The sequence below is a fragment of the Melampsora larici-populina genome (genome assembly GCF_000204055.1).
Source record: "Melampsora larici-populina 98AG31 unplaced genomic scaffold MELLAscaffold_80, whole genome shotgun sequence".
Lineage (NCBI taxonomy): Eukaryota > Fungi > Basidiomycota > Pucciniomycetes > Pucciniales > Melampsoraceae > Melampsora > Melampsora laricis-populina.
The window spans coordinates 265418-287387 of record NW_006768844.1 but is presented as its reverse complement, the minus strand read 5'-3'; the positions used below and the strand labels follow the sequence as shown (position 1 = coordinate 287387).

The window sequence follows — 21970 nt, the reverse complement described above, 5'->3', positions numbered from 1 at the left end:
ATGGTTCCGAGGGTCCAGGCGTTATACCAGCAAAGAACAGATTTTGAAGCTTATATCTATGGCTAGCAGGAATTGAGAGACAAAATGAAATGATGACCCCAACACTATTATGCTTTCCCAATATCTTGTTCCCTTGAGGATTGAACCAATCGATGTAGATTCCAAAAGAAATGTTACCTAAGCGCTTGTGAAAAGGCTCACCATTCAAATCCTTGAATGTAGACAAGATAGAGCCATCCCAGATACATCGACGGAAACTAGAATCATTAGATGAGTTTGAGTGATTGATTGACTGTTGTAATAAATCTTCAGTGCCTTCACGTTGGACAAATTTGACAAGCCACTCCCAAAAACTTTGGGTGGAATATTGTTTCAATGGTTTATTATTAAGATTGAAAAGTTTTGTGTTACATATCCGGCTACGTAATGTTTCTTGGTGATCACAGTATTCTAATTTGAGACTTGCTTGAAAAATCTTGAAACATCCAGGACAGCATATTGTACGGTAAATAGATGGTTCAATTTTCAACCAGTTTATTGCTGTTTGGACATCAATTGGAAATGTTGAAAGAGTCTCAATATTGATCTTTTTGTCAAAGCCATGGAGAATTGATTTGAGGGTAACCAGAGTAATGTTTGAATCACTTCGAGATAGTCCAGAGATGATGTGTAGATGTGCCACTAAGACAAGCAAGAGGAGCAACCACTCATTCAAATTGCTTGGAGCTGGATCTGATATTGAAAAAAGGGTCTTTATAATTAGCGCATATGAAGGCTATGGTGATGATGGGAAGTGGCAAAGGGTACTTGCCAGTTTCTTTATCCTGCCTAATCACAGGGGGCTTACTTCCTCCAAATAATCGAATCAATTCATTGGTTGAAGGAACTGCCGCGGCTTTCTGTTGCTTTTGAAGATGGCTGGTGATAGTACGTGGGGTGACAAGAGGCCCTTCCCCGTGGAACCTGACCTTGCAGGTATTGCAAGGACAAGTACAAAGAGACATTTGTTGCTGAGGATGATGGTTGGGAGTGTAGTGGAGTCAGTCAAAGCTGAGATTACCTTTGATTAAAAATACTTGCAGTTGGTGAGATCATGTGTCAACTCATTATGTGTGTTATGGCATAAAGATGTAGAATTAAACGGAGAGACTTGTGACATTATTATGTACCTGCCATATGACTTGAGTGGTCATATCCTAACATGTATGCACCAAAGGAACAAAACCAATTTAGTTTTCTCAGGTTATGACTGGCTTTAAGCCTGAATAAAGGCTGTTTTGGACTTTCTTGGCAGTGCTTCTATACATACATGTTACTGGTATGAGAAGCAACGGTATGGACCATGAACACCTGTCATGTAAGTGTGACATGACCCTGGGTGCGGGGATTTTTTCTGTTGTTCACAGGACCATGCAACCTGTATGCACTACATGACCCGGGTTTGCCCGGGGTGTCTACATGACAAGATTAAGTGTTCTCAATAATGGCAAATAGCAAGAGCACCAAGGCATCCCACTGATGATTGAGACTTGTGCTGATATATAGGAGTTCAATTGTTGGGATGATAGAATACAGAACGAGACCGTGGTTGTCAATGGTCATCTTTGTTAGCTTGGGCTTTCGATATGAGCGTGGCATAGATAAAAACAAAGGTATGCAAAGTTTACAGAAATAAGAAAACCCCAGTTTACCGCAAACGGGGCCCTGCGGCTCTAGCCTTTGTTGAATGGAGAAAATGGATGTTGATGGTATCTCTTTTTGGGATCGTCCGATATCTGCGTCGTGTGGTAGAGACCCGCACAGTTGTGAGAGGTGGTCGACCTAACCCGGATGATTCACTACCACGGGGGATCGGAACGGATTGGTGAGGACATAGAGTGAAAGAAAGATGATGGTCTAGGGATATGACCTGTCACTATATACCTTCTTTTTTCGCCCTCTCCCTCTTGCGCGGTTACCTCGATTTCGAATAGGACGAGTACGAGTATTGGTGGCATCGATCGAAGGTCTTTGACCTCTCCACTTCCGGCTCTTAGCTAAACGAAGCAGGGATTGGTTATGGCGAGATATATCAAAAACATCGGCATCGCATAATGTCAAAAACTTACTTTGTTCTGGAGCAGAGTCGTCTTCATCTTCATCATCTAGCTCTTCCTGTTCCGTGAGGTCACTTTCCATGCCGTCCTCGTTGGCTATAGCGTCTTCAAGACAACTGTCCCCTTCGTTCACTGAGTTTGTGATGCTCCCACTTCTTAGTGATTTGATATGGTCTCGAGGATGTTTGACAGAAAGCGGGCCGGGTGAAGAAATCGGCGAAGGGTTGTTGTCGAGCCTACGTTGATCAACAAAGGGTAGGAAAGAAAGTTCGGATGGAGTTGTGGGATGTATCGGAAGCTGAAATTCATAAAATCGTTCGCCAGCTAGATCCTTGGTTGTAAGGGACGGGTCGGAATCGTCGATCACATCGGGATCCTAAATTAACCAATAAACCGAAATCAGAGTGGTAAAAACCTAGTTCTGGGAGGAGAGAAAAAAAAGGAAAATCTAAACACCCTTTCGTTGAGGAGATCAAGGTTGTAAGAGGTACGAAGAAGATCCCAGACTTCCTCGGTAGAAACAAAAGTGTTGAGTTCACGTTCTAAATCCTTGCACATCGCAATCACAGCAAAATGTCGGTGACTTCCTCTAGGACGGTATCTAATCACTGCTCGAAAGAACGCAGTTTCCCCATGAGTGGTAGCCAGCACGCCTTGAGGTCCAGACATTGTTTCTTCAGGCCGGAAGAGGAATGATTGAGATCGATGTGTTGGAGTTTATAAGTGGTCCTGGGCCCTCTCGGTCGCCGAGCCCTTCAGCTGCCCGGGACCCCGACAGCTCCTCGGTACTTCCGAGACCCAAATTCTGACTGAGAGAGGGGCTTACAGTCATCTAAGAAAAGCTTGCCCCAAATTCGCTCGAGTTTTGCGGGCAATTGAGGGCAAGCTTTTCTTAAATGACTGCATATCTTATCAACGAAATTTGGCACAGGAGCCCAAAATTTTTGGCTGGAGACTTTCTCCACCCACTATATCTCATTACCTTACAAATAAATATCCTCTTGTACAAAGAAGAGTCTTGTTCATCTGCTTCTTCTACACATGCCCATCTGATTCTTTTTGGTTTTCCTTTATTGCTGCAGATGTAATAGGCTTCAAACTCTTGAAAATCTCACAGATTTTTGACCCAGCTGTCAAATTTAGCTGTCAGTGGCTTGCAGCGGGCCAGTCTGGAATGTTACAGAGAAATGTTTATTTCAAGTCTCTTTATTAAAACTTTCCCAAATGAAATGCAAGAATTGAAAGGTACCATCATGTGTAGAAAAAGTGGATGAGCAAAACTTTTCTTAGCGCCACAGGATATTCATTTGTAAGATATTGAGATATAGCGGTTGGAAAAAGTCTCCAACCAAAAGTTTTGGGCTCCTGTGCCAAATTTTGTGGATATGATATAAGTCCCTCTCTCGCAAGCTTGCTTGCCCGAGAGGGACTTAGTTGGGTTAGAGTCAGAATGTGCATTCACCTACAGCCGTTGTTAGAACTATTTGTAACTTTTGAGGCGATGGGTGTTGCCAAGTTTTAAATAGAGTTTAATTTTTGGTCCAAAACTCTGTTTTTTATGTCACAGGCCTAAACCTTGTTTTGGCTCCTGCAATATACTTTTATCTCACAGTACGCATGGTCAAAAAGGAGTTTTCTTAGTTTTTGCCAGTTTTGGATTAAATGTTGACACAACACAAAATGAAAAAAGTTACCGTTAGTTCTCACAACGGCTGTAAGGTGAATGCACAACTTGACACTGCGTGAATTAATTAGTTCAAAACCCAATTGAACCAAATTGTGGTGTCCGGGTTTGAAATTTCCTCAATTTGTGAATTTTGTTCACAACTTGTTTGCAATAGGTTTGCCAATTGCCCTCAAGTGGTACCCTGTTGGCCCCGCATATGTATGTGCAGCTACATCATCAGGGATGCCACTTTGAGTCAAACTCAACTTATGCTGGACTCACAGCCCCGAGAGGCCGGTGAATACAGTACTCAGGTACTGGTGGCAAAATGAGTTGTTGACTCAAAGCCACCGTTGCCAATTGAGTTTTGTTTTGAGTACAAGACTCAACCAAGAAAAAAAACTGAGTTGTACTCAGTTTAATGTACTCGTAAAGTAAAGTGGGATGAGTCTCACAAGTTTGTAGAGTACTTGACCCAATTCCAGTAGATTAAAGACGATTCTCAAGATTTATGTATGTACATAGCAGCTTCACCTTTATATTATGGGGGATGGAGTTAAGGGAGTTGCTCCACATCACCAGAGGTCATATAAGAAAAATAAACAATATTATATAAAATTCAAGGGAGACTTGCTTTGATACAACAAACATTGATATCTGCAGCTCGTTTGGCTGTTAGATTTTTTGGAGAGCTGGTACAATCTCACTGTGTTCAAGGGAAGATAATTCAGCTTCCCGGAGGCCTTATAACTACAGACTAAATGGCTGTGTTCTTTGCTTGTATCTAGCTAACAAGGTACTAGGGAAAAAATGAAATGTTATGAATAACAACAGACATTGATTGCTTCCCTTTATATAACCAGATACTAAGATAAAAGGAACGATTGGAATCAGGAGACATGTACCGAGTCACATTTCTTTTACCTCAAGATAAAGTTGCAGACTATTGCTGATCATCAATATTGATTGTGGATTGATCGTTTGTTAGCCAGTGTCTAATAAGGACAAGCATACAGATTGTTTGGGTGGTCAAGCACCCTCTTGAGGGTGTTGTGATATCTCCCGAGATCAAAAACACCCTCTCAACCGAGGCGGTAGAGGCTGGGATTGTCAAATGCTCCAGGGCAATTCTGGAGAGTATTGGTAATGTCCCGGTTTCAGACATTCTCTGTTGAGTCAATCATTGAGTCAGTACATATGTATAAATCAGAGTTATCATACAAGAATGAAGCAATGAGGTGCTTACATGCCAATACTGACCGATGGACTTGTGAGGCATCATGGTATCCTGTTGAGAAAGATATCGATCAATTTCATCAATGACCTTATCTTGTTCGATTGGGTGTTGAACTGCGCTTGAGCCCAAGATCGAGTACAAGTCATCCAGGCTTTTGAGAGTCTTTGCAGATTTCTTTTTTTGAGTGGTTTCATCACATTGAGCCGGAGTTGTAGGTGGAGGGTTGGGAGCCCAGTGATTGTATTCTGCTTGTAGAGCTCGTCTAGCCGCCACTTCAACTCCTATGGGTGCATTGATTTTTCAAAAGATTGATCCACGATGAACCGGTTCCAAGATGGTGGCAATCAGAGTTTGAGGGTTCTCTTGCACTCTTTGCGTATGTACTTGACTAAATTGTCTTCAGCTTGTTTACAAGCTACACTCCAAGCTCCAAGTACTTCTGGAAGCTTGATGTTTCTTGAGAACCTGCTGAAGAGCTGAGAGGACCGGGAGTACATGTTGTTTGCGTGCTGCGTTGGCCTGAAAAATCTGTGTGGCTGATTTGAACATCTTCAAGATGGGTTTTGTGAAGTCGATTGCAGCCCAGTCGTATGCGGTGAGGGCAAATTTAGATCGCTTGCTGTCTTCAGTATACCAAACAATACTTTTTTTCAACCTGATAGTGCAGAGAATCTACAATACATTCATATCCAGCTTGGTTAATTGAAAGAAAGGTATAGCCCAAGTGAAACAAAAGGAATATGCCACGTACCACATAATAAAAATAATTTCACCGAGTTGAGGGACAATTGATGGGAAGGACTGGGTCGTTGTGAACAGAGTCTCTGATCTTGATGAAACACTCTAGCTCTTGAGGTCTCTTTCGTATATTGTTGCATAGGGCACGGATTCTTCCAACTATGGTTGATTTTGCTCTTTCACGTAGCTCAGCAACAATGTTGGATCTGTGTAGAATTGGAGTGGATGTATCAGCCTGAAGAAGTTGACTATTGGATTGAGACAATAGATCAGTGTCCATTAGAGTGGGATTGTTGTTGAGAGAGTCTGCTTGAACACTTGAATTGTAAGAGATTTTGCCACCAATCACATTTGGAGGCTCATGCGGCTCAAACAAAGCTAAGAGCGCAGGCATGCCTGAGACTTCAAATCTTTTCTTTTCTTCATCGGTAAGTTCCCCCATTCCAGCTAGGAATTCTTGAGCCACAAGGTTGATTACATGGCACATACAGCCATGAAACCTTTGTCCTCCTGGCCAATAGATGCCTACACAACCATATATCTCACCCAAGATACAAACCATGGCTCCGTTTGTTGAGGCATTGTTGCCGGCAACCAAAAAGTGACGCTGTAAGATTCCTTGTTCTTGCAGGATGTCCCATGACACATCAGCAAGCTTCTCCGCAGTATGACGATCTTCTAGAGCCTATAAAATAGATGTCAGATTGAAAAAAAGAAGAAAGATCATTAAACAGATTGAACAAAAGGAGTGAAGGATATAAAATGAATAGAAAACTTAAACACAATGAAAGTCAGAAGCTACTTACTTTAAAACCCAGTAATCGACGACAAAAGGAAAATTTTGAATCGAAGTAAAACCCATTGATTGCCATGTAGGTATGTTGGAAGTTGGGAGAGGTCCAGCAGTCAGTGGCAGTTGAGATGCTCCCCAGAACTGCTGCAAGCTTGTCCATGAGCTTATGTTCCAAGTCTTGATATAAGATTCCAGCATTTTTTTCATCGTTGTGCGACCAGGCCAGTGGAAAGAAGGGCAGATCAATCGCAAAGCACATTGAATTTCTTCACCCTCAAAGACCAAGAACAATAAGTTTTTTGAAATGATTGCTCCAACAAGCAAGCTTTGGAGATTCTTCTTTTGAGTGGCCATGTCAGCAGGGTCTGAATCCGGTGGAATTGCACTGGGCACTCCATTGATGTAAGCTTCCTTCAATCCCGGGCATTGTTTTCGGTGTTTGTGCAGGTTAGAGTTGGGAAGCGAGTTTGAACCTGGGTTTGGACTTATCAAGAGAGCTGAGCTGAGTTCACATGGTTACGTTGATCAGTATTGGCATAAAAACTGATGAACATGATTGAAGAGACTTACATGCAGTGGAGGCAGTGATATGTGACAGGAATAGGGCCATCATGAGGTACTTCGACATTAATGATGGTAACCTCAGGCTCCTGTAAGAAAAAAATCATCAGTGAAAATCAAAACTTTATGCAATGGACTAAACACAAAATCAATGCACATCAAAATAATAATAGATATCTGATTGTATTTTGCCGTCCTTTGATACCAAGTTGTTCCCTCCATCTTTAGCTTCACTGTGAGCAGTGGTTGATTGCTTCAAGGTATGGATAGCCTGACGTGAGGATCCAGGCCCTAATGTGACCCTGCGAGCATATGGGGAGATCCTATTTTCCAAACGTGAAGCACTAGCAGTGGTTGGAGATTTACCCATGATGTGATTAAGGGAAGTAGATAGTGTTAGAGAGGGAATTGATTGTGTGAGTCACAAGAAAGCCAAGGTAGTAAGCGTAGATATTGATCACAAGAGAAATTTGACAAAGTTCTGGGAAAAAGATCTTTTTGAGAGATAAGAAAGATAAATATGCTTACTTATACATGTTTCAATTCTGCCAAAATTTACTTCAAGCACACACCATGGGATGTTGGCCCACGTCATCTAGATCTGGCGGAGTTGAGCCACACCCAAAGCAATATCCAGGTTGTCCAGTGTTCATAGTTGATTGAATCAGTGGGCAAATTGAGGGGAATCCAAAAGAGGTCAGTTTGGATAATGATGACTTGAAGTGGATGGTGTTGATGACAAGACAAGAAGAAAAGTACGTAGTCCTACCCTCTCAAGTTTGACTGTTTGGTTATTTGATCTTGGTGATAGCTCTCTTGGGCTTCAGCTTTGGTTATGGGTTGTTTGGATGAGTAATACTCATACAAGCAAGGCCAAACTCGGGCAGAGAGTATGAGTACAACTGCCTTTGTGTAAAGTTCAAAGGGAGTCCATGCACTTCATCCTCATTCTGTATGAGAGTACAATAGTCATGTGGTACTCTTGGTTGAAGTACCTGTATGAGTACAGGTATCCGCATGGGTCAACAAGAACCAGTACTCACAAGTCTAAGTAGAGTCCAATGATACTCAAAGTGGCATCCCTGTACATCATACAACAACAACCCCATTTCCAACCATTGAGCCATCTTTGCTTTGTCGTGCATCCTCTGTCTTGATGCTCTGTACATTGGTGAATTTGTGGTGACTAATGTTGAAAGGTGTTATTGTTGTATGATGTAGCTGTACATACATGGGGCGAGCAGAGTACGCTTGAGGGAAATCGGCAAACATATTGCAAACGAGTTGTGCAAGATTCACGATTTGGTGAAACTTTGAACCCGGACACCAAAATTTGGCTCACCCGGGTTTTGAACTCATTAATTTTTGGTGTGTGAGTTCTGAAATTGCTAAATTTCAAAAACCTTCAAGTCTGAATCAAAAAACAGAGTTCTGGATGTCTGATACAGACAAGTTGTCAACATGGGGTGCTCATGAACCCTGCCTTGATTGACTTCCTTAGTCACCAAAAGGTGCTATGTCTTTGATGCATTGGCTGATTGCCTCAGCCCCTTGATCAACAGCTCAAGTGAGGTATTGGCTCAAGGATAAATTATGATCATCATTTTTTTTTGGCAAAATTTGATGTAAACCAACCCGCTGGACAAGATTGAGGGCATTGAGAGAAGGACAAATTGACCAAAAACTGTCAAGACCACAGTCAAATACATGCAAAACCATGAAAGAAACCATGAAAAGTGGATTCTCGGAAAGAGGCCAAAACCACAACAATTTGTGGTTTTTTAGGCAATGAAACCATGGTCTTTGGCCGGTGCTCAAGCTACCAAAATATCCTTTAGTGCGTGGTTTTTTTACTAAAGACAAAAAACCATGGTTGAATGTCCTGCTGACTGGGGCCTTCTCAAGAGATCAAAGCAACAATGTGATCAATGCTTGGTCAGCGTGTGATTTGTCAAGGTGACTGATCCTGTCCTGATTTTGTCGGACATTTTGGTTATGTTCATGTGATCATTTTTGGTTATGTTTTCTTAAGTGTTGTTATGCTATTCTTTCTAAAAATCTTGATGTGACATCATGACCTGTTAACCGTTGTGATTTTACTTACATAGGGGTCTATTTTTGTCTTTCTTCTTTTCTCTTTTCCTTCATCAAATCTTTCTGTTTCTGTTCTCTTAGCAACACGTAGTAATACACATTTTTTGTCTTTTTGTTGTTCTAAAAGAAAAGAAAAGAAAAGACAGTTGTTACTATCTTATCTTTGAAATACTTCCCGTTGAAGTTTTCCTATCTCTGAACTTAGTTAGTTCCGGATGGAGTATGTATAAGGCTATTCACTACAAACAAGCCTTGTGTGTCAGGTGAAGGAAAAGACTGCACCATACCACCGAGTACAGTGGTGAACATTCAACAAGGCTGCAAAATCATATTCTTGGGTGATTGAGGTATCTGCATCATGATCAGATTCATTCCAACATGAACTTTCACAAGATATGCTTCGTGCTTCATTTGAAAAAATTGATTGGCAGATTGCCACTAGTGACCCTGGAGTGTCAACCAACGTAAGAGTCACGTAAGCTGTATCAGACACTTCCTGGTCGTGTTCCAAAAAACACGATCCACCAGCCAAATAAAGTCCCACCGTAGGTCAGCTGTGCCACTTTATCAGTCAACCGCTCCAGGCCTCTCGGCATACACCCGTAGATTCTTCGTGGACGTCTGGAATGCTTTTGCTTAAGCTTTGAGCAACCGTGTAACACAATTTTGTCCAATGCATCCATTGCATGCCTGTATTTACCTTATTTTCATTCTATACGTAGATTATTTATGTGCTTTGGAAATAGCTGGCAGGCGTAAGATTGCAGAGCAGGATCCCAGACTGTTCCAGAGTGCCGGTGCTAGGTGCTCTTCCTGAATGGAAAATACAACAAGGCAGATGTCTAATATACTACGCTGTATGACCGCTCGCGGTCCTGGACTGGTGGCGATGGTCTAGGAATGCACTGATCCAAGAAAGGTTCGTGAAAGGTTCCTCAAAATACTCTTTAGATTGGAGCCTGCAATTTAAGAATCGGACACCTGAATGGGAATTTATGTTCTTCAAAAATCCAGCCAACATGTTAGACTATACCTCTCTGAATGCACGGTGCTTACGGCCTTCTCAGAGGTGAGGGGTCAAACCTCGGGAATAAGTTTGAGCTCGGCCAATTTCCAAGCTGAAAAACCCACACGGCAAGATTTTGTGTAGTTGATATGTACCTTATTCCAGAAATAAGTAATTGCTATTCACGATGGCCGATGATCGACCTGGTAAAGCAATTCATCTGAGATGCTTGGGGAAAGGGATCATTATGGATTCGATTTCAGTTTGACTACTTGCATTGAGCCCCAGCATTTCCCTCAGTCCACAGCGATTGATGTTGAACTTCATACTGTAGCATAAGAAAGTGAGACGAGCATGATTGAGGAAGATATACAACATATCCCCGAGCGAGTTCATGCTATGGGTTCATGGGGATAACTGTTGATATGATTCAAAGCATAAGTATAAATAAAGGTTTTCAGCGTCCTCACAGTTGTTGTACACACACCGTTCACTGGACTACAGACTACATGTATTATTCAGTGTGAGTGAGTCCTAAAATGGTACTGTTCGGTGGTGGTGGTACCGATCGCCAGGACAGTGAGGTGTTGGTGGTGTACGAGTATCAATGGTCATTAACGGTGAGATAACGAATTTCGACTTTGAAGGTCAAGAATCCCAACTTAAACTGTTTGGGTTGCTTCTGATCTCTTTCCCTTTCCCCTTCTCCTTAGCTACTTCTGTTCCTTTCCTTTACCTTTAACTTCAAGGCAACTAAATCAATCAAAACACTAGCAGACTTTGACATCTATCCTCACTACTCATCGTAAAATACCCTACACCAACAGTTTTCCTCCTTTAGATTATCGTAATCTAGGTCAAACTTCCATCACCTCCACATCTCTTGATTGCCCTTCGATCGCCATGTCTGTCGAGGTCAATCCATCCCAACTCGGTTTTCAACGTTCGTCTCCCTCTCTTCTCTTATTCTCTTTTCTTATGCTACTTTCGATCTCCGCCTTTCATTCATTTCAGCTTACAGACTTACTTTCCTTTGTCTTCTATCACTCAGGTCCTCTCACTCAGTTGGTCAAACGTACCCTTACCGTCTCCAATCCTAATGCGCAACCTATCGCCTTCAAAGTCAAAACCACTGCTCCGAAGCAGTATTGTGTACGTCCCAACAGTGGAAGAATTGAGCCGGGGGAGCGAGTAGAAGTTTCGGGTGAGTTGGAATACCTTACTATCTCCTTTCTTTGATTGGCTTTTCCTTTGTTGGGTGGCGGGCCGGCTCATTCTTCCTGTGTTCTCAGTTCTCCTTCAGCCCATGAAAGAAGATCCAGAGGCTGGAGCAAAATGCCGTGATAAGTTTTTAGTTCAGAGCACGATCATCACCCCCGAGCGAGAATCTCGCCCATTTGCTGAGCTGGTACGAACCGTCGCCTCGTTCTCGAACCCTTCAATCATATTGACCCTGTGGACCTTGTGCTTTCAAATTCGGGCATGTATAGTGGTCGTCCGTGGAAAAAGAAGATAAGAGCTCGATCTCTGAACACAAGATCCGTTGCACTTATCTCCCCCCTGCCGATGAGCTTAACGGTGCTCCCCAAACCAACGAATTTGGCGTTCATAAAAATGGTAATGGTCCCGCAGGCCTTGGCGCTATACCGCACACCACTAACCGAGATGATGATGATGTCAGTCTTAATCTGCGACTCCATATGATGTGTTTTGAGAGCTCAAAATTTGTATATTCTTATCCCACCAGGATCCACGATTCAATTCCGTCCGCAGTAGTAATATCGGTACATATCATCAGGCTCCATCAGGGTCTCCGCCAAATCGCTTCGAGCTCGATCAGCCGGATACTACCGTCTACGTCGCCGCTCAAGATGAGTCCTTTACAGGTCGCCAAAGGATCAATTCGTCGACCTCTCCCATTCACACCCTCAAACATCGTGCTTCAGGCCAAACTTCTCTCTCGGCAACCGAAGATGGAAAAGGGGGCCCGCCTGCACCTTCTGCACCATCCAGATCTTCGCCTTCTATGAATGGTATCAGCCACAAGTCATCCAACCCTCTTCCCCCTGTGACTCTTGAAGAGGTTCATAAGTTGACAGCTCAACTGTCAGCAGCTCAAAAAGAAATTGAAAGGCTGAAAACATCACTCAAACAAGGAGAAGAAGGTTTACGAAAAAGAAACAGTCATGCAGGCGCCAACTCGCATGTGAGTGGAGCCGACATGATGACATTGGGTACACATGGTCTCAAGGGGCCATCCGGTCTCGTTCCGGTCCAAACCGTCGTCTTAATCTCCATTGGCGTATTTGCCTTTACCTGGTGGGTTCTCTTCATCTGATCCTCTCACAAAGAACGCTCTGTTTGCTGATATTGCGTATGACCCTCAGGTTATTCTTTTAATATGATCGAACAGGGTATCAAGCCCATGCTCAGCCTCCCTACACTGATCATTTAACTCTCATGCCCAACCTTGAAAGACTGACGTGGAGATATTGACTCGACCCGAGTCATCCCGATCAACCTATTCGCATTTTCAACATCTCGATAATTTTTTCACTAATCTAATATTGTGACTAGCGATTTATCACACTATTTCATGTTCACCACATTGTCGACGGACGCGAGATGCTTCTCTTATCTTATTATCGGCTTCTTCCTTTTCTATCGAGCATCCAGATCAGTTGATCTGGAGAAGTCATACGCCTGTCTCCCTTTGTTCCTGCAGGGGCTTGTTCCAGTCATGCCTCATATTTTTCCTACATGACTTGTGCCCTTTCCATGCCATCTTTCTTTATTGGTTTTTATTGTTGGATATCATTTTGGGTAGACAGGAGTATGTGCCTTTGTTGTGATTATATAAATATACATATTTTTGACGTGCTTACCACTCATTGTAGGCGTGTTTCTTCATTGCCCTTTATATATTGACAATCATCCCAGACATGTTCTACTTGCCCTGCGATCTTTCCCTCAAGTTTTCAGTGTCTGAATGCCGACTTGATGGATATCATAGGGTGATGAGGGTGGTGATAGAAACTCCACGCCTCATTGTTCTCAAAATATGCTGAAAGATTAGAGGGGCTGGGCAGAAATTTGGTTCCCTATCAACAGTATCATTCTGACATTTTGAGACCAGCAAAATGGATACAACACCAAAATCACACATTAGAACAAATGAGGCTGGGAACATTGTCGAGAATTCAATGTTTTAGATTATGAATGAACAACTACAATACCCTCTTTCTTGGTCACGCATTGATGGTTTCTTCCTCTAGCCTATGCCTTCAAAAGTTTCTCCTAAAGGATCAACTTTTAAGCAAACAAATTATGCCAGAGACTTGCATGCTTGATCTTCATTTTTGTTGTCTACTCTCCAAAGAGGTTATGTATGACTTATTTTGAATGCGTACTTTTGAGTTGTCACCACAATCTAGGTTAAAAATCTCTCTTGGCTCAAATTCCTCAGACATAGGGCTGTTTATTCAATTGTGAGAACATTATTGATCTATCAAGAGCAGATTTATTTGAAAACTGCCGGGAAGCAGGATTGAAGTGATTTCATCTCCAGATTTCTAACCTTTGAAATCACCCACCTAGGCAGAAAAGGCTTGAGCTGCTTGAGTTCTTTTACAAAGGCAATTGCTAGATGATATCAATGGTATACAAACCATAAAACCACAGGTTGGATTCAGTTCTGGTCCCACAGATGCATGTTTTGTCCCCACATGTTTTGACCCCATATCTTTTGGCTGTGCAAAGGCAGTGTGGGGTTTTGTAAATTGGGGAATGTCAGCCCCTAATTAGCAACCAAATAATGTCCACAAAAGGGTTGTGTATCATAATTCCACATGGCCAAAGCAATTTTCAAAGAACCATGTGAGATTTATTTTAATTTGATTCAGTATGTGCAGAACTTTCAGTCTTGAGTATCAGAGATGGTCTAGCCAGAGATGCTCAGAGATGTGTAAGGAGGTCAAGGGCTTCAAAAAACATGATGTAGCTTTTAGGTTGTTGAACATCTTATGCAGATTAAGTATCCTTCTGCTATAATTTTTCTCCACTATGCTTATGGTCTTGTCATACCACTCCTCCACATGACAATTCTTGGGTGTAGTAGCTGTGCATGTTTTGGATTCAACAAATGTGAAGTTTTGTGTGATGTCTGTCCTCTGCTTTAGGTTCTATGTCATCTTGAATAGATCTTAGTGAGATTTTTTTTTGACCATACAATTTGACCTCAGCAAGTCTATCCAAATCAAGACTTCATACATATATTTGACAGATATTGTGTGAATGAGAGCAGCTCCTGTACACGCGGCCATAAGAACATTCAAAATATCCCCGGCCTGGATTAGGCTTCTCAGGGCATTCCAAAGTCGCAGTACAAACAGGGGAGGCACGTGAGTGATCTAGACAATGTAAATGAGGAGCAAGTCAATCTAGAATCATCTCAGGGCTTAGTTGACTGGCTCACTTTTGACTCATTCTCCAGACGATACTCCAAACACAAAAGAAATCATTCAAGACATAGTTGCATCATAGAGAAATTTATTGAAATCATGGGCAAATCAATTACGACAAATGAAGGAGAAATAGATGGGTTTTTTACTCATTTGGAATGATAAAGTGTTAGCAAGTAAGGTGAATGCGAGATGAACAACAGCCGAATTGAAAAGAAAACTATTGAACACACTAACAGCATATGAGATTTAAGGATCAAATTCAAATAATTGCTCCAAGAATAACTCATAATCAAATTCATTTGGATCCACATCTGGTTCAGATGTAGGAGGATCTGTTCCAGTGACTGAATTGTGTTCACGTTTTTCACCCGGTTGATATCGAGGCATTGCTTCCAAAAGATAGTCTATTGCAGATTGAGGTACTAGAGCATGTCGCAAATCTACTTCTGTCACAAATGCCTAATTTTTGATGCATGTCAGTAAAAGTTCAAAATTTGATGTGATTTGATATAACTTACTTTGTCACCTGCGATGCCCCTGAAGGATTCCCTAACTTGATCAGGTGATGTAGTATCTTCTGTGATCTGGACTAGAAAACCAACGAAGGCTTCGAATGTGACCATACCATCCCGGCCAGCGATTTGCATGTGAATGAGCTCGGTATCCGAATCCTTAAGAATTGAGAAAAAGACTTAATAGACGCACTCTCAGACAAGTGAGAAAATTGTTCAAAGACTTACCGAGTAAACAATCCCCAAACTTGCCAATGCAGCACTGAACTCTGGTAAAGCCAATTTATTCTCCTCATCTCGGTCGAAATAACGAAATGTGGTCTCGAATTCTTCGATTTGTGCAGGTGTCAATTTCGTCATCCCGGCAGAAACAATCTATGAAAGATTAAAAAACATTTTAGAAGTGTGATGCAAGTGATGAAAGAGCCGTTTTGTATACCTGATTTTCCACAAAGGCTATCTTCCTAGCAGCCGCTTTCCGCACTTCTTCTGTTTCGAATTCCAGATCGTCAGCCGTGTAAACAGTGTGATCATTCTCTTCGACGTTTGCGTTAATGCAGTCCTGTTCAGCCTGCCGGACTTGTGTCAGAGAGTGAGAAACTGATTCGCCAAGACCGCTTTGGATTTCTTTGACCCGTGAAAGTTGTTCCTGGAAGATCCGCGCCAAGTATTAGTGTGACTCAGATGCATAGATCGGCAATAAGGAACGTACATCGAGGGGGCCAGCCAACGCAACCAACTCTAAAGAGAGGGAATGTAGCTGCCCTTCGAAGTTATTGGCAAGATCGGCAAATCTGATACGTAGGTCTTCTTTGATCCTGAGCAAAGCTCGAAAAGAAATCAATGTTGTACAGTAGACAATACACCGATCTCTAGAATACTTACTGTTGTATCCTTGCGTTGATAGACCGAGAGCGTTTTGCCTCTGTGGCGAGGAGCTCTTGCCAAAATGCTTCGAGGTCCTGAACATGGTGGAATCAGAATGTCAAAAAGGCATTGATATGATGCAAAAGACATAAGTAGACTCACTTCAAGCTTCAGACCATCAGGGGGTACATAAGTCCTCAAATTGTAAGTTTTCAGTTTGGTCACGATGTTTCCCAAAAGTCCAGCCACTTCACTCTTCTGTGCCACCCAATCGCGCTTGATAGTTTGTTTATATTTCTGGAAATCAGCCGCCTGTTCCTTGACCAAAGAATAAGTTGAAGGCAAGGCGGGTGTAAGTCGAGTGGCTATGGTGTGTCGGATTTCGTCCATAAGTTCGGTGACTCTCCGTTCATAATCATTCATCGAAGTCCATATAGATTTAAGATTTTCAACAAAGTTTGCAACACGTCTAGCCTCGACCTCGGCTTTGTCTAAACATTGAAATATGAGAATCAGGCGCTATTGCGATGATTGGACGAACAATCAAGATGACATTACCCATTGAAGAGAATGCGTGGAAATATTGTGCAATATAGGTCATGACCGAACGTTCATCGGGTCGGACAGAATCGCAAAGATCCGATATTTCAAGAAGTTGCTACAAAGGACAAAAAATGAGAGTCATGTCAATATCTATCGAGAATCACATGATGGTAGGTGATCGAGCCCGCACGGGTATACCTAGGCTCTTGGCCGCTATGTCAAAGGCCGTTCGAGTACAGGCATGTCGATCTGAGTGAGGTAGTGAATCCCAATCCAGCAGATCTGGACGATGATGATGGATCAATGCGCACCTGCAGAAGATATGATAGTAAATATTTCAATCCGTGGATGCAGAGGAAATGAAGGTTAACATACAAAGCCAGACCATCTTGCCAACTGTCGCTGAAATTTTGAACATTCACCTGCGCATAATCACGCGTTTTGCGTTGACACCACAAAAGAAGACCTGTAATCGCGTTGATTGACATCAGAAAAGGCAAGATAGAGAGACTGGCTTGATTGAAAACTGACCTTCTTTGGCGTTCACACCCTCCTCACTAATGTCCGCAATGGTGAATCGGACTATGGAAACCAATCAAGATAGTGGTGAGACTCGTGGCTAGCCTGCTACTCCTGCACAGTTGCTATTTCATTCAGATAACGTCACTCACGAATCAATGTCCAGATCAAACCCAGAATTAATTTTAAATTGCCGTCTACAACATCTATAGATGTATATAAGGGCGATATTTGAAGAATATCAGTAGACGGTTCATGGCACTACTGGTGATGAAATGACTAGTACCTTCTGGTCCGATATTTGTAAGAGTGACCCCACGACTTTGAATGAATTGTAGTGCTTTATTGACGTTTTCTGCTTTTTGAACTCGCATACGGGGTTGACGGTTGTAGCGTCCCAGAGAGGCATCCCCCATTACTTCCTGCAAATAGTGTAAAGATCAAATGCAATCGACTTTAATTCTGATTTTCTAGCTACGCCAAAACTTGAGCATTTGAGGGGGGAAATATCTAACCATAAGTCGAATGAGATTGGTGCCGTCTGATAGATCCCGAGTCAGATCAGACATCGGGGGTACTTGAATGACGTCGAGCTTCGCATTAAGCCTAAGAAATGATAGTATAGATATTGGTCATCTGAGGGATAAGGAAAGTGAGGTGACCAAATCTTCTGACCATTTACAAAAAGTCCGAGCCTATTGCAAAATAAAAGGTGTCAAAAGGGTGTTTCAAATATTAACATGAATGTAGTTGTATAACTTACCTGTACGTCTTCAAACTCAGTTGTCTCCCTTCCTCCAGTCGTAGGTGGTTTATAGCTAGATGTTGCGACTGATGAGCCAGCATTGGCTGGAAAAGGTCGATCGATAAAAGGTACATGAGATGATGGTCCTGCTGGTAATGCTGAAGTGCTTAGACTAGATCGATGTCCCAAGTTCATTTTCGCAGGTTTCAGATTCTTTGTGCCCACCTATGAATCGTATATTTGATTAGTTGTATGAGCGATGATGATGAGGAGACCACAAGCAGCAAATTGAAGGAGTTATAAATAGCAAAGTCAAAAATGTGAACTCCAATCGAAAGTTGAAACAGTTCAAATCTGGTTTGCTCAAAGTGGTTTCGGATAACCCGTTCCTCAATCTTCAACTGAATACCCTGACCCGCGCAACTATAAAGACCGGTTAACAGAAATTTGGGTATACCACACTCCTGTGATTTACCGAATGGATGACATTCCTCACTGCAACTTATGTGTGTATCTGATAAGTTTTTCGACGGTCAATGAGGCACGGCCATACAACTGGTCTCACCAAGGAGTACAAAGACGCCGCTGCGGCCACACCAGTGATAGTATGACGTACCCAAGATAGAAAAAGGAAATGTGATAGAAATGACGACTATTCTGCTCACCGATTTGGCTTTAGGTCGTTGGTAATATTGAGGTAGCAGTTTTGGACCTGCGCTGGGCAACTGGACAAGAGGTGATACGCTGGATGGTACGCTCGGTGGCTCACTGGTGCCAAGTGGTTCGTCATTGGAGACTTTCTTTACAGTTTCAGCTTCTGCTTGACCTCCTGAGGCTAGCCGCGTTCGCCAGAAAAACATTGCGCTTGTTGAGTGACTTGAACTGCTTTACTTGGTTGAATTCGCTTCGGCGAGAGACTGATTGATGAACAGGTCGACGTGCCACGTCTGTGTGGATATTGAAATTAAGGGATTGGCGACGATGATGGTGGTCCTTGAGTCAAATCGAATGAAAAATGTATGGTACGAAAGATTGACACGAGAGCAAATTAATGATTAGGGGATAAAAGCGGCGGCGTACAACCTTCGAGGGTCAACGTCACGATACCTTGTTCCTTAAGTCAGGGTCTCGTGGTGATCACATAGCGCTCGTTTACCACCGATGACGGCAATGATGAATTCATAGTGCGTGTTGAGGTGATATAGTCATATACCAAAGTAGTATCAACCAAGGGTCACAACAAGCGATGACAACCGGTCAGAAACCACGCCCTCAGTTAATCTTCTCCTTATATTCGTGCTTTGATCGTTGCCTAGGTCAAGGCAAGTTTTTTGAACCCCTTCAGATTCACTAAGGCGATATATACATACGTCAACTCTCGATCCCTGCGAAGGGTCAAGATCATGTTTTACTGCTTCCGGCAGCTTTACCCCAGGTTTTGATCGATACGTCTCCTTGAACTGTATCGACTCTCCGAAACGAGTTGTTTACCTCAACGAGTTTGAAGAGATGGACATTGGCAATTGCACAACGGGGCGATTCGAGGTTAATTGTAAGACCTCGGACAGAGCAGATTGAGGGTCAGGGGTTGTGAGTCCGCCAAAGAGACTGAGTGAGGAGTTAAGGAAACAATAGATGAGGGTATCGCGGATTGGGATCATTTCCGTAAGTATACGGGAACGAAATGGGATAAGTTGAAGACAATTCTTCACAGCATTGACAAGATCATGAAATCAAGGCTGAAGTTTTCAATTTTTTTATAACCCGATCTTTGGTGGTCCAGGACCCGAATGAGCAACAGGAAACAAATTTTAGATCGTAGACAATCTGGTCTGAGTCATGATGGAACTTGAAGTCGCGCAAGAGAGCCTTAACGAAAATAAAGGAATCGCAATCAGATGCTGGATATGCCCATTTCTGGCTTTGGTGTATCTCCTTCAACTTATCACATGATCGTTCGGATTTATGATCAAGGTGAAGTGCCACTTTAGAGAATAGTTGTCAGAGTAACAAGTCAATCATAATTGCTCCTTCACCTCAAAATGAAATGTCTCACCATTTTTTATCGTACTCTGTGATACGATGAGAAGGGGAAACAAATATATGTCACTGCCACTGAGGTTATCAAGATCGAAATGATGCGTCTTCATGGGAAAGTATTCAGAATCAAAGTCTGAACGGGATCATTCCGAAATAAACCAATCAGTGGATCGGGAAGGCATTTTCTGTTGCTCAGCCTCCTGATTCATCGTCCATAACTTTCATCAAAATCATCCAACCTCGTCAAATTTCTTGAGCTCATTATCACTTTTGCAAAGGATGGAGTCCCGAATGATTGCAGATCGAATTTCAAGCTCGTCTCTAGTCGACCCCATCGTTCAAATCTCCAAGAACCTGGCATCTCATCAACGCCACCTCATACAACTTTATTCATCCCTTGGGTACTCTCAACCAACACTTCTCGTGGAAAGAAAATTTTCTGAATTATATCAAGTTATCCTCATGACTATCAAGGATCAAGCGAATGAAGTGAAAGAAGAAGTCGAAGCCGTCACTAGAGAAATTCAAGATCTCAACGACGACATTCAGTACCTCCGGGTATATCTTGATGACCATCGACTGAAACCTTGGGATCTTGAAGCACTTTTGGATCATGAAGTCACTATCTCACGTCTTAAACAACTTCAAAAGATCAAGCGAGATCTTCTACATCTGAAATATGAAAGAGAATCTGAAGGTAAAAATTTGCTTCGATATATGATCAAATTCTGAACTCATCCTCATCCATGGTGAAGCTGATAGATTTGATCATTATTTCTCCAGATATCAGATTTAGCAACTCAGGTCCTGATATCAATCTAGGATACCTCCAGAAACTAGAGAAGCACTACATAGAATGTGATCAAGAAGCTGTGAGTTGATTTCCTTGTCAAATTCAACAAGTGACAGGTAATTAAGTGATGTGTGATCATCATTTACCCATGCGTATTCACGTCCTCAGTCAGAACCCTCCTCGTCATTTTCTGTAACTCAAGACTACGATCAAGCTCGGTTTGATTCTGAGTTACCTGGTCATCTAGGAAGTAACGGAATTTCTGAATTTACTGATAGTGGATTTGGTCATCAGAGAATAATTTCAATGCCTGTCACACATGAGAACCCGACTCACGCTCAGAATAGAATTTTGCGGCTAAAAAATGAAGCTTTAAGCCGTTCGAGGGAGACTCCGAATTATTACAGTAAAGATGTTGGATGTTGGGACTCCGTGAGTTCTATTCCGTCATCCCAATGGCAATAGCTTACTTCGACTGACATGATCATATATTTGCATCTTGCTCCAGTCACTTCAGTATGACAGGAAACGAGATGAGCGCCTATCAAGCAATTTGGGGGCGATTTTCAATTATGAGAGATCTTCGCAGTTAAGACTTACCTATATGCTGAATAGCCAAGAGAAAGTCAAGGTGATACGGCAGGAATGGGTACGAAAATCACAGGGATCCATGAGGCCATATTCAGATAATCAAAGGAATGGGTTATGAGAAAACAGGGAGTTCATTAAGTGAAGCTGAATGGTATAAGGGCTCTAACACTCTTAAGGTGTTGTAGGATATATATATTGTTGGTGAGGGAGAGGGGATAAAACAAGGATTGTAATGTCATTGATTCATGATCCCTTATAGCTGGAAATGAAATAATATCTACACCCCAATGAAGGTCAGACTGCCAGCTTGATTGCGTTAAGGTGCAGATGAGAGAAATCGAGTTCAACTTACCGCCCAAGGCATGATGGCCACGCAACAACTGGATATCATGAGTGATTTGTATTGCACATATAGTGATCGAGATTAATTCAGCGTGGAGTTTTTTCAAGAACTAGGGTTTTGTTTTTACCATCTCACATTGTTCTTTCTAAAAAACTGATTATCAGGAACTGCACAACAAAGCTCTCCTGACCACAAACTGGGCAGGTCTCATCAAATCGCCGCGAATGAAGACTTTCTGTGACGTTATGTATCAAAGATAACTATCCGATTTCGCCAAAATTTACATTTTGTATTTCATTCAGAGATCAAATCGGGGGAATAATTGGTAGGAATCTTACCAATGACTGGCAGTGGCCCCAAAGA

At 42.3% G+C, this 21970-nt stretch overlaps 6 protein-coding genes across 6 annotated transcripts; 3 read left to right on the top strand and 3 right to left on the bottom strand.

Moving 5' to 3' along the window:
• Positions 1 to 1808: 1808 nt before the first annotated feature.
• MELLADRAFT_73526 (uncharacterized protein) lies at positions 1809 to 2774 on the bottom strand (the record flags this gene model as incomplete). The annotated part of the gene is made up of 4 exons (XM_007417869.1): positions 1809 to 1838; positions 1924 to 2036; positions 2109 to 2472; positions 2553 to 2774. 4 exons carry the CDS (start codon positions 2763 to 2765, stop codon positions 1836 to 1838), a joined length of 693 nt encoding a protein of 230 aa, XP_007417931.1.
• A 7980-nt stretch (positions 2775 to 10754) lies between these two features.
• Positions 10755 to 13163, top strand: MELLADRAFT_73524 (uncharacterized protein; the record flags this gene model as incomplete). Its single annotated transcript, XM_007417868.1, has 7 exons — positions 10755 to 10811; positions 10905 to 11134; positions 11243 to 11395; positions 11484 to 11599; positions 11682 to 11867; positions 11939 to 12510; positions 12579 to 13163. 6 exons carry the CDS (start codon positions 11095 to 11097, stop codon positions 12589 to 12591), a joined length of 1080 nt encoding a protein of 359 aa, XP_007417930.1.
• Positions 13164 to 14393: 1230 nt separating this feature from the next.
• Positions 14394 to 14676, bottom strand: MELLADRAFT_95431 (uncharacterized protein; the record flags this gene model as incomplete). Its single annotated transcript, XM_007417882.1, has 2 exons — positions 14394 to 14547; positions 14666 to 14676. 2 exons carry the CDS (start codon positions 14674 to 14676, stop codon positions 14394 to 14396), a joined length of 165 nt encoding a protein of 54 aa, XP_007417944.1.
• A 224-nt stretch (positions 14677 to 14900) lies between these two features.
• Positions 14901 to 18154, bottom strand: MELLADRAFT_50887 (uncharacterized protein; the record flags this gene model as incomplete). The annotated part of the gene is made up of 16 exons (XM_007417847.1): positions 14901 to 15113; positions 15173 to 15325; positions 15395 to 15541; positions 15606 to 15815; positions 15879 to 15984; positions 16052 to 16128; positions 16196 to 16524; positions 16592 to 16691; positions 16767 to 16887; positions 16952 to 17042; positions 17108 to 17158; positions 17248 to 17301; positions 17382 to 17517; positions 17611 to 17701; positions 17771 to 17790; positions 17859 to 18154. 16 exons carry the CDS (start codon positions 18033 to 18035, stop codon positions 14901 to 14903), a joined length of 2076 nt encoding a protein of 691 aa, XP_007417909.1.
• Positions 18155 to 18376: 222 nt separating this feature from the next.
• On the top strand, positions 18377 to 19693 carry MELLADRAFT_113263 (uncharacterized protein; the record flags this gene model as incomplete). Its single annotated transcript, XM_007417900.1, has 4 exons — positions 18377 to 18445; positions 18520 to 18591; positions 19324 to 19430; positions 19624 to 19693. The coding sequence occupies 4 exons, from the start codon at positions 18377 to 18379 to the stop codon at positions 19691 to 19693; spliced, it is 318 nt and encodes a 105-aa protein (XP_007417962.1).
• Positions 19694 to 20159: 466 nt separating this feature from the next.
• MELLADRAFT_69069 (uncharacterized protein) lies at positions 20160 to 21449 on the top strand (the record flags this gene model as incomplete). Its single annotated transcript, XM_007417858.1, has 5 exons — positions 20160 to 20577; positions 20664 to 20752; positions 20842 to 21105; positions 21182 to 21322; positions 21360 to 21449. 5 exons carry the CDS (start codon positions 20160 to 20162, stop codon positions 21447 to 21449), a joined length of 1002 nt encoding a protein of 333 aa, XP_007417920.1.
• Positions 21450 to 21970: the final 521 nt, after the last annotated feature.